The sequence below is a fragment of the Numida meleagris genome, chromosome 10, assembly GCF_002078875.1.
Source record: "Numida meleagris isolate 19003 breed g44 Domestic line chromosome 10, NumMel1.0, whole genome shotgun sequence".
In the NCBI taxonomy this organism is placed as follows: domain Eukaryota; kingdom Metazoa; phylum Chordata; class Aves; order Galliformes; family Numididae; genus Numida; species Numida meleagris.
The window spans coordinates 9,471,810-9,488,652 of NC_034418.1; the positions used below are offsets into that span (position 1 = coordinate 9,471,810).

The window sequence follows — 16,843 nt, forward strand, 5'->3', positions numbered from 1 at the left end:
CCATGTGATCTCGCTGCGCCCAGCTGCGCCGGATCGGGTTCGTGTCGACAGCGGGCGGAGAGAGCCGTCGTTCACCAGAGCCGGCGCTTTAGTTTTGGGGTTTTTGTCCCGTGTTTGGCACTTGTCAAAGTGCGGCGCCCGATCGGCGGACGCCCGGCTCTCCGCGGGATGGCGTGCCCCGGTCGTGCCGCCCTTCGGCGGTAGCGGGGGAAGCGATGCTGCCCGCGCCCCGCGCGCCAAGAACGGCCGGCGCCGCCTGAGGGGCCGCGACCCGAGGCTGCCTCCCGCCATGCGTGCTGCTAGCGGCCGGGCTGGGCAGCTCCTCGCTCCCGGGGTCGGGTAATCGCGGCGGAGGCGCCCGAACGGCGGGACCATGGTGAAGGAGGAGTGCAAGGCGCTGCTGGACGCGCTCAGCAGGGTGACCGCCTGCTACCGGCACATGGTGCTGACCATCGGCGGCACCTCGGACTCGCAGAACCTGCGCGAGGAGCTGAAGAAGACCCGGCAGAAAGCCCAGGAGCTGGCGGTGGCCAACAGGAACAAACTGACCACGGTGCTCAGGGACAAAACCGTGAGCAAGGAGGACAAAGCCGAGTTCGAGAGACTATGGGTGATTTTCTCCACGTGCCTAGAGATCCTGGAGATCGACATGAGGAGAGCCCTGGAGCTGGGGCACGAGTTCCCGCTGAACGTCCCCAAAAAGCACCTGATCCAGACAGGCATGAGCGGGGGCACCTCTGGCGTGGCCGCCCGGGCCATGAGCGTCCAGAACATGAAGTACGAGGCTGAGCACAACATAGACGTGGTGGATCTGAAGGACCTAGAGAACGAAATCAACCAGGTAGGAGAAATGATGTACGAGATGGAAATGAAGGTCAATGTCCCCCAGTGGACAGTAGAGGCTAAGCAAGACCCTGGGGCTGAACTCAAATCCACCATCAGCGTGGGCGCTTCTTCCATTGGCATGATCTCTGTGGAGGAAAATAAATCCTTCTGCGATATCAGCAAAGTTCTGGCTGGGATTATTTTCTCCGCTGTTCTCATTATTGCTATTGTGCTGGCAGTGTGTGTGGTAAAACTCTCGTAGGCTGTGCTGGCGCTGGAGAGCTCGCACAGGGCTGCCCGAAAGTGCTTCGTGCCACGCATCTCATCACTTGGGTGCGCTGAGAATCTAAACCTAGCACTTGGAAATGTAACGCAAAACTTTTGCCTCTCAAAATCCTGAAATGCACAGTTCCTTTCATGCTTTTTGAAGAAAAAAAAAAAAAAGCCTGCAAACTAGGATGTGTTCGTTAGCTGGACTTGTAAGGGTTAACTGTGAAGTATGAGGGTATTATCACTACTGGCTATAACAGCGATTTGTCTGCTATTAATAGATCATCACTCTCAGAAGCCTGTATTTTTTGTTCTTGAATAGGCTCTGCAGTTTGCTGCTGCTCACTGTTTACAGTATTTCTGACTGACATGAATTTGGAGGCCAACACAGGTGCTTTGTGTGACAGTGAATAGAATGGATTGAGATTATTTCAGCAATACACAAGATATTATTTCAGTGGAGGAAAAAGGAAAAAATGAAAACACCAATAAGAGAATGTAAATGTCTATTTTAATAAAAGTTAACTATCAGGGAAAGAGGAGGTGTGGAGGAGGGCAGAGAAAATTAGTAATATTCAGCAAATACAGTTTGTAGCTTTAGACTGGGTTGCACAGAACCCAGCTACTGGGGTTGGCACAGCACATAGTAATGGCTAATGGCTTTCCACATCCTGAGAGAGAAAAGGGAGAGCTGCATAGGCAGAAAAACACTAGCAAACCCTGTGGTTTTCTTCCGCATTTACCATGATTTTATCCCCCCCTGCAGAAAGGCTGATTCTTGCCACTGGTTCAGATTCTTTCCATAGATGCAGTCTGTCTGAACTTAACAGTTAACTATGAGACGAGGAGCAGTGAATCCACCCACAACAGATGCAATAATTTTTGAAAATAGTTTGGCAAACAGCAGTGATGTAGAGCGAAAGCAGACATTTCTAGTCATCCCGAAAGAGATCCTCTCACGCTGACAGGCAGAGATTTTGGCCTCGTGACATACAGTCAGTCACATATCTGCAAACTCCCGAGGTCTTTGCAGAAATCCAGATAAAGCTTAAAAAAAAAATCTGTTTAATCTCTCATTTATATCTGAGAAATCATTTGGGAAAGAGGAAGTCTGTAGGACTGGACACATAACTGGTCCAGTTGGATACCCTGCAGTTTGGGAGGATAAAAGCAAGAGCAGCAGAAAACTCTCCCAGTGCTTACCTAAAAATCGCCTGTTTAAATGTAGAACTGAGGGGACACTAACTTTGCAGAGAAGCTCTGTTATGTCTTGTAAAAGGACTCGTGTTAATGTTCTTTATTATGTAACTTACGGAGATTTGTTCTGTTCATGTAAATACATGCCATTCATTCAAGAATGCTTAGTACATACATTATAGTGCATACGAGACACTCCACAGGGAAATACAGAGACCCGATCACATGGGGGTTTTAGCACATAATTAGTCTGGCACACTGATTATTATGGACACGTTATCAAAAGGTAATTATCAGATGTGTCTGGTGAAGTTACTAGAAAATAATCTTTGTTAACAAAAGTATGTTACCAACATATGTGAACAGGTGATCTTTCTGAGTTGAGGACAAAACTTTTAAGAACTATCAGTGACTTTTTAACATGTAATAAAACCGGATTTGGGTAGAAAAAACGTGTAACAAATTTGAATCTAGTGAGGAAAAAGAATGCCAAGTGGAGGCTTGAACTGTGAGTTGTGCACATTGATGCAGTCTAGACACGATTCTCGTAGGAGTTCACGTATAAGACTCCACATTCCTTTCTACTGTGTTTCACTCATTCCATAGGATGTGTTTTGTACATAGCTAACTTAGGTTTGTATAGATCCCCAGCAGCACTCTTAAACAGTCTAGCCTGTTTTTATTGGTGCTACTGCTTCAGTATGTGTAGCCACATATGAGGTGTAATTGCTGTCTTTTGATTTAAATGCAAAGAACTCCTTCACAATAACACTGAGGAAACACACGTATGGAAAATACAGCATAAGCTGCAGGAGAATGTACAGTTATGGATGGCCACCACTAGTCACTATGGATTTGTGAGTGTTTTCACTCATTGCAGCCCCCTGTTACTTAGTTCCCATGAAGGTGCATCAGGAGCTGGACTTTTTTTCTTTGCTTCTTGAAAATGTCAAATTCCTTTTTAAATCAGATCGTTTAAACTCACATTCTGAAAACCCCAGTAACCAAGTCAGGTTTCTGGTGGATAAAAAACATGGTAACATAACATCAACTGCTTTCATTATTTTGTACTTTGTTATCCTAAGTGGATATACTGTTTAGCAACAGTTATTTGTATAGAGGGATTTTTAAGACTCATCTTCAAAAGCAAGCCACAGTGAGTTCATGAGCTGAACATTTTCATCCCATTTTTTTTTTTATCCCATTTTTTTTCATCCCACTTTTTTTCTTCGATTTTCAATAACACAGGACCTGAAAACTTGGTAATTATGTAAGTCTTACTTCATTTGAGTATGCACACAATTAGTACTTAAAGGATTGAACCTTGAAAAAATAATGCATTTTCAAATCTTAAGATAAAGGTGGCTGCAGATTTATCCACTGTTAATTTGTTCATTAAAGTCTGTATTTTCTTACGTATGAAATCAAAAGAAGAAGTAGAATTCCAAGAGGATTGTTACAGTCTCTTCTAAATGCATAGTGTTCCTGTTATTAATCTCCTGTTAAAAAAAGCACACTTGATACAAGTGTACGCACAATGTGACAGAGTTCAGGAGCATGAGTACACAAATCAAAACCGTATGAAACCACCACTGTCCAAAAGTATTCATGTTTCTTTTAAATTAAGAAATAAATAAATGTGCTAGATTCACAGCCTCAGATTTTTTCCCACTGGAATGCAAGTGGAAGGGGAATGGAAATGCTATTTTTGTAAGAAAAAAAGTCAAATTTCAAATACTCTGAAGTTAGATAGCATGATGAGAACACAAATACTCTGCTGCTGATCAGTGAATGTCACTGTTTTCACTACAAGATGCTCGTCGCTTAATTTGAATCTTGTTCTACTTCAGTTTTTTTGTCCTTATTCATAGGACACATACACTAAATTTACTGTATGCTGATATCTTATTGCTGACTTGAATTACACTGTTTTTGCCTGTGCATGAGTGGTATTTTCTACACTTTGAATGAAACTTGTTATTGTCACTATTTATTTAACTTAAAATAAAGTATGTTCTTATAACTTACTGGTTGGCTTGCAGCAGTAATTAAAAGCAAACAAATAAAAACTGGAATATCGATGCACCTTTTCAATGAGCTCTTCTAAAGAAAAGGTTCCTATTTCAACTACAGGAATTAAGCTAACATGCTAAGCCTTCACATTACATTTTCTTTAAACACACCCTTCTCATGTACCCGAAGTTGAATATAGTGATATATCTAAATTTATAAAGCAGGGAAATCAGGCATTCGAAAAGTCAAAAAATCTCTGCCTTAAGAAACAGCTACATTTAGGATAGCAGGCACGATGTTGCTTTCAGCACTGCTTGCTCAGGAGTGCTGAGTAAATACTCAACCACGGGCTTGGGAAGTTGAAAACTAGAGAACATTTTAGGTTAGACTAACAGATCCTCTTGTGTTAGGATCCAAATGCTGTCCTCATTTATCTAGCGTTTACTTTAATAAAAGATATACACAGTTGAAGGAGTATAAAATTTAGTCCTGTGGTATTGATAGCAACAATGATCGGCAGTTGTACCAAACTATCTGAACTGAGCTCTGCTAAGTGCACCAATATGTAATTTTGTTCCAGGACTCCTAGTCCATAAATGTAAGAAAATGTCAGGTTTTTAATTTGCTAATGAACTGGATGCAGAACCAGAATTAAGTGACTCTCCTCATGTTGCAGACCAAACATCACTTTAAACTTAACAGCATTGTGAACATGAAATAAAATTAGTTTCAAAATTCTTCAAGTAAACATAGAAGCTCTTGCATGGGAACGCTGTTTAACAATCAAGTAAACTGGCTGATATCATTAGCTTTTGGACTAAAAATTAAATACATGCTCATTGTTTACAGTCTGAAAGGATTGGTTATGTGCTTTCTTTTCCATCTTATAATACAAGGTTTGTGTTCTTTATGTATATTTTCCAGAAATCTATTATATTTAAGTGCTAATGGAACTCCTACTCAACATATTTACCCTTCACAGATTTTCATTATGTAAAAAGTCATTCAGGAAGACCAGTGGATTATAGATCTCTAAGTGCTCTCTCTCAATACGATTATGTAAGTCTTTTAATGCGGGAAGAGATCTGGACAAAATAGTCTACACGTGAGCAGCATTTGCTATGGTAAGCATACAGTAAGAGCAGGATTAGAAAGACTATCTTTCTCATATAAAATTACCTGTATGTGCTGAGGGAAGGGCAAGGTACTGAAAGGAGACCAATGCATGCAAATACATCAAATACTGTCTTCATTTTACATTAACAAGGTATGTTTTTTGTTAAATAGCAAAAAACAGCATCAAGATATTAAGCTATGACTTCTCTGTAAGAATGTAATGTCTTATATCCAATGTGACAGGGAAAATACAGCATATCTGACTGGAGCTGACTACCCATTCTTTGATTAACTGAATACAAAATAAGAGTAAAAATATCAAAAACATTTTGATTAGCTACATGTTGGTATCAATTTTACTTGAAAGAAAACTCCTTTTCTCTATGTTTCACACTGCTGAGGTAAAGCGGTCCCAGAAGGATGGAATCAGCTAGCTGTTGCAGTGTTGTACTGCAGTTGGAAACACAGCTTTAATCAGCTACCACTGAATAAACCTTTGAGAAGGTGAAAAGTCACATGGCATGTAACCAACAGCAAGGCTCCTCTGAATCCTCCTATACAGCCGGGCACAAACACTATGTGCTGGAAGCTGTGCACCTAGAAGCCATGTAGGCAAATACAAATAAAATTACAGCTTCTCTGAAATTCTATGAAATGCGGAGGCTGGCTAGCAAAAGCAATTATATTGTTCTGTTCTAGTCATTCTGTCAGAAAATCGACTGTGGTTTTCCTGAGAGGCAGAAATCCACTTCCTGAGCCTCTCCAGTGTCATTTGTGGGTTTTTTCTTGCTATTGTTTTGTTTTTTGTTTTATTTTTGGTTTTGTTTTTTTTATTGAATTGTATGTTTTATTTACACTGTTACTACATGACATTGTTTATCATATGCTTACTGATAACATCTTCACCAAATTATATAAACAAATCCTCTAAAAGCTTGTTCTAATTCAGTGCACAGTAAGGGAAGTTACAATCATGGAACAAATGTACAAGTTGTGTCTTTCACCTCCTTGGAACTTATTTTAGTCAGCTTTTCACTATTTGTTAAAAAAAAGCCAATGAAGTATATGATCAGTCGAGTCTGTCTCTTGCACGTAAATGCTCAAATAATACGTAATAATAAGAAATAATTAAATAGTAAGTTGAACTAATTGATGTATCAGCATGAAGGAATTATACAGCCTAAAACATGACTTTGAAAATCATGTTTTTTTTTTTTTCCTAAGGACAGTAAATATGACATCATACAGCTATATAAAATTGTCTTAAGAAAAAATAATTATTTAAAAATTGAAATGCAATTCCTCTGAATGATCATGAAGTAGCCATGTATAAATAGCATAATCTTTGGGGGTGAAAAGAGCGAGAAAGATGGAAATGAGAAAAGAAAAGAATATACTTAACTATTCATACCATGTAAAGCGACTGAGGAGTACTTGACACACCAAACATGATACTCTCTTAGCAACTGAATCTAATATGCTAACTGCATGTGTGACTTTATATATAAATACACATTTGAGTTCTGGGTCCCAGACGGAGTAGTCCGGATCATTACTCATGCACGCCATCACTATTCGTGAGAAATTACACGTGTAAAGACTACTCATGTAATTAAAGGCTGCAGAATTAGAACCATCATTTCAGTTTGCGTGAGAGATATAATCCATCAAACGTCTGTTGGAAGTAGAACGTTTCCAGTTGTTAATGCTATCTGTAACCTAGTTTTCTGATCTGCTTTGATTTGTTGGAAATTGTTTGGTATGAAGGTAGCTATACATTTTATAATGGTGCTATAATTACAAACTTGCATGGTCTAGATTTGACACATTCACATTTTGGACACAGTACTTGGGAAAGTGTACAGTTTATAATTTATTTTTTATTTCAGTTAGTAAGTCTGTCTATTCATTGTAATTCATGAGCTCAAACAATCTAAAAGCTTTAGAGTGAGTTTGAAATAAGACAGTTTAAGACATCCTCATAAAACTCTTCATTTTTTGATACTTGAAGTTGTAACATTTAATTAGATATTTTAGGCACTAAACCTGCATGGGGACAAAACTTTAATCAGATGCAAATTAAACCAACTTCCTATAATCATATCCAAGTCACAGGACAGTATGTAAATCAAATTAGATTGTGAAATAATGATGGACCTTACTTTTCATCCATAATTAATTGTTAAAGTGGTGTGATTTGCACTGATTTATCATTCAGCAGATATGCAATATAATTTATCCTCATTTTAGGGCTGGATTTCTTGAGTAAAAGAGTACCTCAGATTCTGTGTTCTTTCTGAACTCACTCTTAACATTATACAAAATGTTAAGTACCAGTGAGATGAACTCTGCATTTCAGCAGAATATATTGAAGAAAGAAATCATGTCATTTGGAGATGAATAAAAGAAGCATTTTTTATACTTTACCTAAATCTAGTTTGGCTTTAGGACATTTTCCATATTTATTTCAGTTATCTTCAGCAACCTAAATATTGCTTTGACCAAGGAGATGCATGCACATCTGCAGCGCTTAGGTCTTGCCTTTCTTAGTAGGAAACTGGGAGGGAGTAAAACAATGCTTTGCACCCTAGATTTTTGTGCAAGTTGTTTCTGAGTGTCAGTCAGTTAATCCTCAGAACTTCACGTTCATCTGCTTCTGGAATCTTGCATGAGGTGGTTTCACCTCTGTCATGAAAGAATATTGAACTACTTTTTCTAAGACACTAGAGGAGTTCCTTACAAAGGAGGTTCCTTACAGGTGGAGGTGCCTTCCATACCCCAGGGCTGTCTGGAAAAATGCAGCAATGGGAGTGGAGAATAATCTGTCTTAACTCGCATTTGCACTTGGCTGTCTTCAGTCCCAAAGGACTGCTGTAAGCAATGCTGTAACTGCAATTACCTCTCTGCCAGTCTCTGTATTTTATGTTTGAGGACGCAGTGTATATGCCAGACTAAACACACTACATTTCCACCCATGAAAGAATGCCTATGAAACTAGATCTGCCAAATTTAATACCACTGTATAGCAGTAAAGCTGAAGGAATTATCCAGGATATTCCAGCTTGTTGGCATCCTAGAACTGGCAACTCTTTAGACTACTCTGAGTAAAAAAAAAAAAAAAAAAAGATATATAGGATCCTGTTTAGAAGCTTAACAATACAATCTGCACTATTCTCTAGTACCATCTAGAAGATGTTGCAAAATAATGTTCCACGGATATCATGCATTGCATTTTTGCCAAAGCAAGACAGGACAGTGTATGTGCTGGTATTACGGCTGATTTTAAAATGGTGCTGTTTATTATTAGTACATGACTACTTTCTACTTAAAATGCCTTCATGCTATTATTATCTGACACAATGGACCTTACATCTTTTAGATCTGCAGTTGTGCTTGTTGGACATTAAATCTTGGAAGACCTACATAGTTTATTAATATTTTACCACTGAAGCAGCTTTTAGACAAAGCACATTCCTAACAAGACGTATAAATAAAATGAGAGCAAAAGGCAAACAAACATGATGAAAACTCCATGATTTGAGGTTCAAAATGTCTTCCATTAGGAAACGCGCACGGCCATGTACCTTACATTTCCATTGCCTAAGATGGTAATCACTGATGGGCAATAGTGGTTAAGCTAGTATGAAAAAAAAGAGGCTACAATTACAAGAAGTCCTGGTTTTGCATATGTATTTGGTCATGAGGAAGGTGGAGACTGAGGGCAGACGTGAGCACTGTCTGGCTGTATTGCAGCTGCTGCTCTGCCCCAGTTCTGTATAATCAGCTCAGTGGCTGACCTATTCTCTGCCGTCTGCAGCCTAGCATCAGGATGAACTTAGGATCCAGCTGTGTCTGTGCCGAATTGTTTTTTTGTCATTTGGTATATTCTGGGATCCCACTGGTTCAACGGCCTCTAAACATTTCAGTGATGGTTCACATCTCACGAGGATTAAGTACATGCTCAAACAGAAAATAAAATGCAGTGGTTGTCAGAGGCACGCGAGGGTATATGGGTATTTGCCAAACACAGAGTAGCAGCAGAATGATGATGATCAGCTTGACGTTTGTGCATATTACACAGGTATCATTCTTATAACATTTCTCAATTTGTTTCATCATTTTTTTCTGCTCAACCTCCTTACAAATTCATTCTATAATTGAGGAATTTAACACAAATGTTAAGTCATCAAAATGAAATGTTTCCTAAAATGAAATTATTCTTCAAAGGACTTTCAAGGATTTGCTGTCTTGCCTGAGCACACACATATATATGTATACATATTTCAGGGGTCAAGGTACCTAAGAGCCTCCAAAACAGACAAACAAAAAAGCTCCCTAATAAAAATTAGCTAAAATCTTACGAGGTTCTGCCCTTCAAAGGCTAATAGAAAAAAATTCAAACAACCCGAGGTGCGGAACGTTTAGCTGAAGAACTAACGTGTTTTTTGTCACGCCCTAAAGTGAAATAGAGGTAAGGGGATTGCCCCGAGGCCAGCTGCGGTCACTCGCAGTACTCAATTACAGCTCGGAGCTCTCCGTTCCTGACCCTGTGCTGATTCCCGGGGCTTTAACCACCGTCCCTTCAGCACCACTCGAACAGATCCGCGGCCTCAAGGCAACCAACAACTCTACACTTGCATTTCTTGTCCTGTTGTAAACGCACTCGGTGCTGTGAAAACTCAGGAAGTACAAGCTATCTCTTTTGGTGTTGTTGTTGCTTTTCTTATTTTTTCAAGGGAAGTGAAAGCGATCGCCTCACTTCTCTCAGCCATTTGCCGTGTACCTACAAATCCTCCGCGTTTCCTTAAGCCTTGCACTGTGCGGACACCACTTACAGGATTAGGACCGATCAGGACCGAGGACTGGGGCGCTGGCGGCTGGCTGACAGGCTCCGTCACGTGAGCTGCCATCCTCTCGACCTCTGCGATTCGGGGCGCGCACGGCGCACCCGCCCGTGCCCCGCGCTTGCAGTGGCTCCTCCGGGACCACAGGCGGCGGTGCCGCCCGAGCGGCCTCGGAGCGCGACCGCGGCCAACGCCCCCCGTCCGCCAAAGATGAACCCGAGGCTGCGGCACTGGAGGGAAGCGGCTTCGGTGTTGCTGGCGGCGGGCACGCCGGGGCAGCGGTCGCCCTCCCCGCTCAGGCCGTGTGACTACGAGCTTCTGTTCCTGCAGCGGAGCTCCCGCAGCGGCTTCATGCCCGGCGCGCACGTTTTCCCGGGCGGCCTGGTGGAGGCGGCGGACTTCTCAGCCGAGTGGCTGCGGCTGCTGCCCGCCGCGCCGCGCTGCGGGCTGGGCGCCGTCCGGCCGCCGCCTCCGGGCAGCAGCCGCGCCCCGATCTTCGCCACCGACCGGCAGCAGCTGGGCTCGCCGCTGCCGGGGGAGGTCGCCTTCCGTATCTGCGCTATCCGGGAGACCTTCGAGGAGGCGGGAATCCTCCTGCTGGCGCAGGGCGGCCGGCCGCGGGAGGGGAGCGGCCCGGTCCCGTCGCTGCCCGCCGCGGAACTGCTGCCCGCCGCGGAGCTGGGCGAGTGGCGGCGCCGGGTGCAGGAGGACCCCGCCTGCTTCCTGCAGCTCTGCCGGCATCTGGGCCGCGTCCCCGATATCTGGGCGCTGCAGGAGTGGAGCAACTGGCTCACCCCGGTGGGCAGGGCCGGCCGCGGCGGGCGGCGCTACGACACCGCCTTCTACCTGTGCTGCCTGGAGACGCGGCCGCCGCACACCTCGCAGGACGACCGAGAGGTCACGGCCTTCCTGGTAAGGGCAGCGGGAGGCGCCCGCGCCACACTGCGCTCCCTGACGCGCCGCGTCTCACCCCGCGGCCACGTGGCGCCGCAACGGGGGCACGAGGAGCTGCCCCGCGGGCCTCGCCCGCCTCCCTCGCCCAGGGGCACGTGCTCGCCGGCAGGGGAGGTGAGCGGCTGGGCAGCGGGACAAAGAGTGAGCTCGCCAGCTTCCTGCCAACGCTGCCTTAAGGGGTGAGAAGGAGGGAGTCTGCCTCTTCTGACAGCTCCCCCGGCGCGTTTCTGCTTCCAGTTCGTGACTGCAGTTCCCTTTACGTTACAGAAGCTGCTATAATTGCCAACAGAAGAGCATTTGTTTCTCGAGGGACCTTTCCCGTTAACTTTTAGGGCATAGGAAGCATTTTACACCTTAAAGACAGATCACGTCTAGATCAGTTTATATGTTCATTCGTGCAGTATCAGTGCAGTATTGACGCCACATTGCTAGCACTCACAATGGGAGAGATCCAAGAGGCATGTACAGAGTTTCAGGGCTGCAAGTGTTGCTGACAGTTTTTGCCTTTTGTGAAGTTATTTGGGATGTTTTAATTAACATGCAAACTGGTTGAAGTATGGCTGTATTATTACAACGAAATTTGGAGCTATGCTATTTTTTTTTTAATGGAAGCAGTAAAAGGCTGTTCATGACATAGCTCTGTCAACACAGCTCAGGGTCAGGTCTGTTTGGGTCTATTACATTTCCTACAATTCCAAAAAGAGAGTTAAAAGTGGATGACAAACCAGTTTTCTAGGGCCTCTCCTAACGGTTTTGCTTTTCCTAACCTTTCTATATATTTTTAACAAGTGATGGTATTGAAATTTAAAAGCACCCAAGATCCTATTTTCAAGAGTTCATGCTATAACGTTTTGCTAATAGTAGCAGAAATGTACTGCAGATGCTTATGTACAGTTATATTATCAAATTACCGTATCAGATGAAATGATGAATAGTTTACACTTGCAGAACACCATGTTTATTTACCGTGAGTAGCTGAGTATTCGTGCTCTGCAAACAGTGTGAATTCAGTTATTGTCGGCTGGAGTATAAACAGGAGGGGGTATGACTGTTTACATGGGTGGACAGTGATAGGACAAGGGGGATGGTTTTAAACTAAGACAGGGGAGGTTTAGGTTAGATACTAGGAGGAAGTTTTTCACTCAGAGGGTGGTGATGCTCTGGAACAGGTTGCCCAGGGAGGTTGTGGATGCCCCGTCCCTGGAGGCATTCAAGGCCAGGCTGGACGTGGCTCTGGGCAGCCTGGTCTAGTGGTTGGCGACCCTGCACTCAGCAGGGGGGTTGAGACTCGATGATCTTTGAGGTCCTTTTTAACGCAGGCCATTCCATGAGCAGACTTTTAGTCTTGAAACCAGACTTCATTTTAGTTTCCAAATTTTGTGTGCCTGCATTTGAAGTTCAAAATTATTTCTCTTCATTGGAAAAATGTAATTTTTACAAATTGCTTTCCGTATGTTTTTAATAAGCTTTTAACTCTTGTTATTTTGGTATAGTTTACAGGTGGCTTTTATTGTGTTCAGAAAACTTTAGACTATTCAAAGCTTTTTCTGTCAAGGCTTTCCTTGCTAACAGCTTTTAAAGTTGCTCATAATTTTGTCTGCTGCTGAAGCTATTATTTCAAAGTTTGTTTTCCTCATGCAGTGGTCATCACCTCCAGAAGCTATTGAACGCTTTAAATCTCAAGAAATCTGGCTTGCTCCACCTCAGTTCTATGAATTATGTAGGCTGTGCAACTTCTCCTCACTGAATGAGTTACACAAGTTCAACTCTCATCGAGCTCTAGAGGGATGCGAACGTTGGTTGCCTGTGATGCTAACTGCTACAGATGGCATCATTCAGCTCTTACCAGGTAAGAAAACAGATAAAGGTTCTTTTAAGTGATATAAAACCTTTGGGAATTGATAAATACTCAAACCACTTTTCATAAGCCAGTCTATAACTGTGGGGGAAAAACCTCTTAGAAATCACATTATTGCACTCTTTTCCTACTGTTTTTCTTCTGCCACCCTCCAGCTGCTCTGATATGGCTGATAATGGCTACTGTCAGAAACAAGCTACTGGACCACTTGGGCAGCATAGTTATTTCTGCTCTTACTCATAATTTCATTCTTTCATATGGTTGCCATTGATACATAGATTTATGAAGAAATTGTTAACTTTTTTTTTTAATCTTAAGGATGTATTGGAACTCAGATTTAGTCCTTTTTTCAATGGGAGTTCTCATTGACTTAAGTTATCCACTTAACAAGCAAATCAAGCACACAATTTTTCACAATGGTAGTGCAGTGATATAATTGCTGTGACTACAACATGTTAGCATTAGCAAGAACTCTGGGACATGTGCATTGTGTACTGACAGATGCTTTAGAAATTTATGGCTGTATTGTTAAATATCAAGATGCTTAGAGACTATTTACTTGTCAAATCTATTCCCAGTGAGTCTCACATCCTGATAAATATTTTTTTAAAATTGCAAGTATCACTCAATCAAATGACTGAAGAATAAGACAGACGTTGTATAACTAAAAGTTGTTCTGTTTGTTTTCTTCAGGTGATGAGTTATACCCAGAAGATCCAGATTATACAGGCGAAAAGAAAATAGCTATGTCCACAGATAAGACGGTTGAAGATCTCATGAGAGAGGGTAGTATATTTCACAGGATAGTAATAAAAAATACCAACAGTCTTGCTGTCTATGTTAATATTCAAGCAAAATATAAACATATGAATCCATTGATAATAAACACTGATAGTTCAAACTACAACAGCAGATTATAATGCATTTGCTTTAAAGCTAGAATATGCTTAATTACATACATATTCACTGTGTTTCTTATCCTTTCTAACAGTTGCCAAGGAGTCAGGAAAACGGACTTAAATATTCCTTGCCAAAGCATTTCATGTGATTATAGGTTTTAGATTTGTATATCTAATTCTTTGAGTCTTTGAAATTGCATGGTTGTGCCGGTTGTGATGTTCAGAAGCTACTGAAAATTTAACACAATCACCAAGTGAATTACCTGGATAAACTTGAAAGTGATTTGATACCAATTATACTGAGCAATTACCACCTTATTCTACTTACATACTAGTAGTGGTATTCCAGCTGGTCTGCTGGGTCACAGAGGTCCTTTTCTCACTGAAAATTAAAGTGTATCATATGTTCAGAATAAGTATGTTTTGAGTTGAAGATTATTTTACTATCCTTCAAAAGCTACCTGTATGACAGCTGTAATGTATGTCTAGAAATTAATGAAACCTCCCATTTCTATTGACATATTCCTGTCGAAAAACAGCGTACGTGCGTATAAGGAGGCTTGTTAGCTAACATTAAAGTTTTTACTCAGAGAGTGGTGACGCACTGCCACAGGCTGCCCAGAGAAGCTGTGGGTGCCCCATCCGTGTAGGTGCTCAAGGCCAGGCTGGATGGGGCTCTGGGCAGCCTCAGGTGGTGAGGGGCAGCCTTGCCCTCGACAAGGGGCTGGAACTGCATGGGCTTTGAGGTCCCTTCCAATCCAAGCCTTTCAGTGATTCTATGAAATATTTATTACAAACAATATTTATAGTTGATAAAATTAAATCATTAATGGTAATTTATGCAAAAATTACGATTTTCAAAGGTAGAGATAATTTACACATAAACTATCATCAGATCGAGTGCAAACATTCTTCTTATTCATTCTAACTTTTACCTTCAAGTTACTAGCAATTTTAAAAGAAAAAATGAATTGTTCAGCTCCAAAAAGATTTCAAAAACTTCAGGAAATAATGTACTGCCTTGGAAACAACTACTTCCACATTTCAATATCCCACATTATGTTTCTTAAATACTGTACTTAACAAGTCTTTGAGATTTAAAGACTTCAGAGGAAGGTCAGCTACTCTTTAATCTTTTATTTGGGGGAGGGGAGAAGTAAGTGGAGTGTATGGAGCTGTGATGCGATATCTTCTTCATCTGGAAGAAGAATGATGACTTAAGATTTGACAGTAAAGCTGTTGTGAAAACTGTTTCAACTTTTGTATTGTATTTCAATTAAAATAAGATCTTCTGCAACATTTTCATTATATTGGTTTGTAGCATTCATTTGGACTGGAAAAATGTTCCTGTTTTATTCTCTTATTGAACACACTCAGGTGATTCTAGGTTTAGAAGACCCTTGCTTCTGTGAAGCAGCGTGTTATGATTAATATCTCCTTCACAGTATTCTGGCTAATTCTTCTGAACATGAAGATGACTGGAAAATTAGAAAAATGGAGAGTGGAAGAAGCAAAAAATGTATCCTGTGTTACCTCTTATATGATTTTCAGCTCTTGGAGATTAACACTGTAATACTAGGTAGGTAAGAGGAAAAAGCATGCCTATCAGCATTTTTCTTATGTCTAACACAAGCATCTTGGCTTCAAAGTTATTCCATTATCCCATCAAAGTAAACCATTAGAGTAATTGGAGGGCTGTTCAATGAACTACACTGAGAAGATACAGTATAGTTTGAGGTTTGGTTTTTTTTTTTTAAATTTCACTGTAGGCTCCTTATTTTGATCAGGTAGACAGTAATGTAACTAAGTGAATATTATCCTCTGTCAGACAGAGAGAGGCAGAGAATCACTTGCAGAATGTAGCAGCAATGGTAAACTGCTCTGTAGATGCTTAAAAATACCATATCTCTGTGATAATTGGTAATAAAGATGATGTGTAATCTGCACCTGCTTTGATTTTTGCAATATAGTCTTTCACAGTTCATGGAGAGACTTCTTGATCATTATTTATGGTTCTGTACTTTGTGGTCGTTGTAGCAGTTTATTTTTGTGGTAGAAAATGTCTCCTAGGAGGAAGTATTTTTAGGAAAGAAATGATTCAGCAATAAGGTTAGATTTTTTTCAGAAATTTTTATGCACCAGTATGTTCCTATAGGTTATCTAAGTGTGGAAACAGTGACTTCAATACTAAACATGCTTAAGTGAGTAGTCTGCCTCTCCTGTCTCCTCGAACTTGTTTTTCACGCTAATAAAAGCGAAAGGGTCCAGTAGGGGGAGCTGGAAGGCCAAACAACAACAACAAAATAACAAAGAGACACTATTTTGCTTTAAAAATGAAGATAACTGTCAAATAGAAACATAAATGTTTTAGAATATACAGACAGTAAATACTTTGCAGCATTACGTTAAAAATAATGGCGGTTAAAGCTGCAGGTTTGACATACTGAGGCACTGTAAGAACAGGCTGCTGTCGTTGGGGTCAGACTCCAGCTATGCGCTTCACCTGCTTCCCTTGGGCTGGCATGTTGGCTAGGCAGCCTCACACAAAGACAAATCAGAGATGACCCAAACAAAACAAAACAAAAAAGCCTAGATGGAAAGGTGAGTATACGAGATTAAATAATAATAGTCAAAAAAGGATGCAAAAGTAAGCATACGATAGCGAATAATAAAAAATAAGATGTTGCTGCTTTCTCAAAGAGGTTGAGATGTTATGGAATGTTTTCAACAGCCATTTTCTGTTGGAGATGCAGGTGTTTTAGCATAGCTGAATTCCAAGGGAGAATTGGTTGTTTTTACCAGGTGCAATCTCCCTCTGCCTTCTCAAGACTTTCAATACGTGCTTTGCTGCAGGCTGAGAGACTCTG

General features: G+C 41.4%; 3 protein-coding genes across 5 annotated transcripts in view; all 3 read left to right on the plus strand.

Moving 5' to 3' along the window:
* RGS9BP (regulator of G protein signaling 9 binding protein) lies at positions 36 to 4,319 on the plus strand. Its single transcript, XM_021408423.1, has one exon. The coding sequence runs from the start codon at positions 374 to 376 to the stop codon at positions 1,085 to 1,087; it is 714 nt and encodes a 237-aa protein (XP_021264098.1). The 5' UTR covers positions 36 to 373; the 3' UTR covers positions 1,088 to 4,319.
* Positions 9,522 to 15,286, plus strand: NUDT19 (nudix hydrolase 19). The gene is made up of 3 exons (XM_021408422.1): positions 9,522 to 11,177; positions 12,861 to 13,068; positions 13,771 to 15,286. The coding sequence occupies exons 1-3, from the start codon at positions 10,476 to 10,478 to the stop codon at positions 13,995 to 13,997; spliced, it is 1,137 nt and encodes a 378-aa protein (XP_021264097.1). The 5' UTR covers positions 9,522 to 10,475; the 3' UTR covers positions 13,998 to 15,286.
* Positions 13,772 to 16,843, plus strand: part of TDRD12 (tudor domain containing 12) — a 30,352-nt gene continuing 27,280 nt past the window's right edge. For 2 of the 3 annotated variants that reach the window (XM_021408391.1, XM_021408394.1), the window contains exons 1-2: positions 13,772 to 13,863; positions 15,354 to 15,555. In XM_021408391.1, the coding sequence (XP_021264066.1) occupies positions 15,471 to 15,555 (85 nt within the window). In that variant the 5' untranslated portion in view covers positions 13,772 to 13,863; positions 15,354 to 15,470. The remainder of the gene's footprint in view (positions 13,864 to 15,353; positions 15,556 to 16,843) is intronic. The other variant, XM_021408392.1, reaches the window with a different exon arrangement.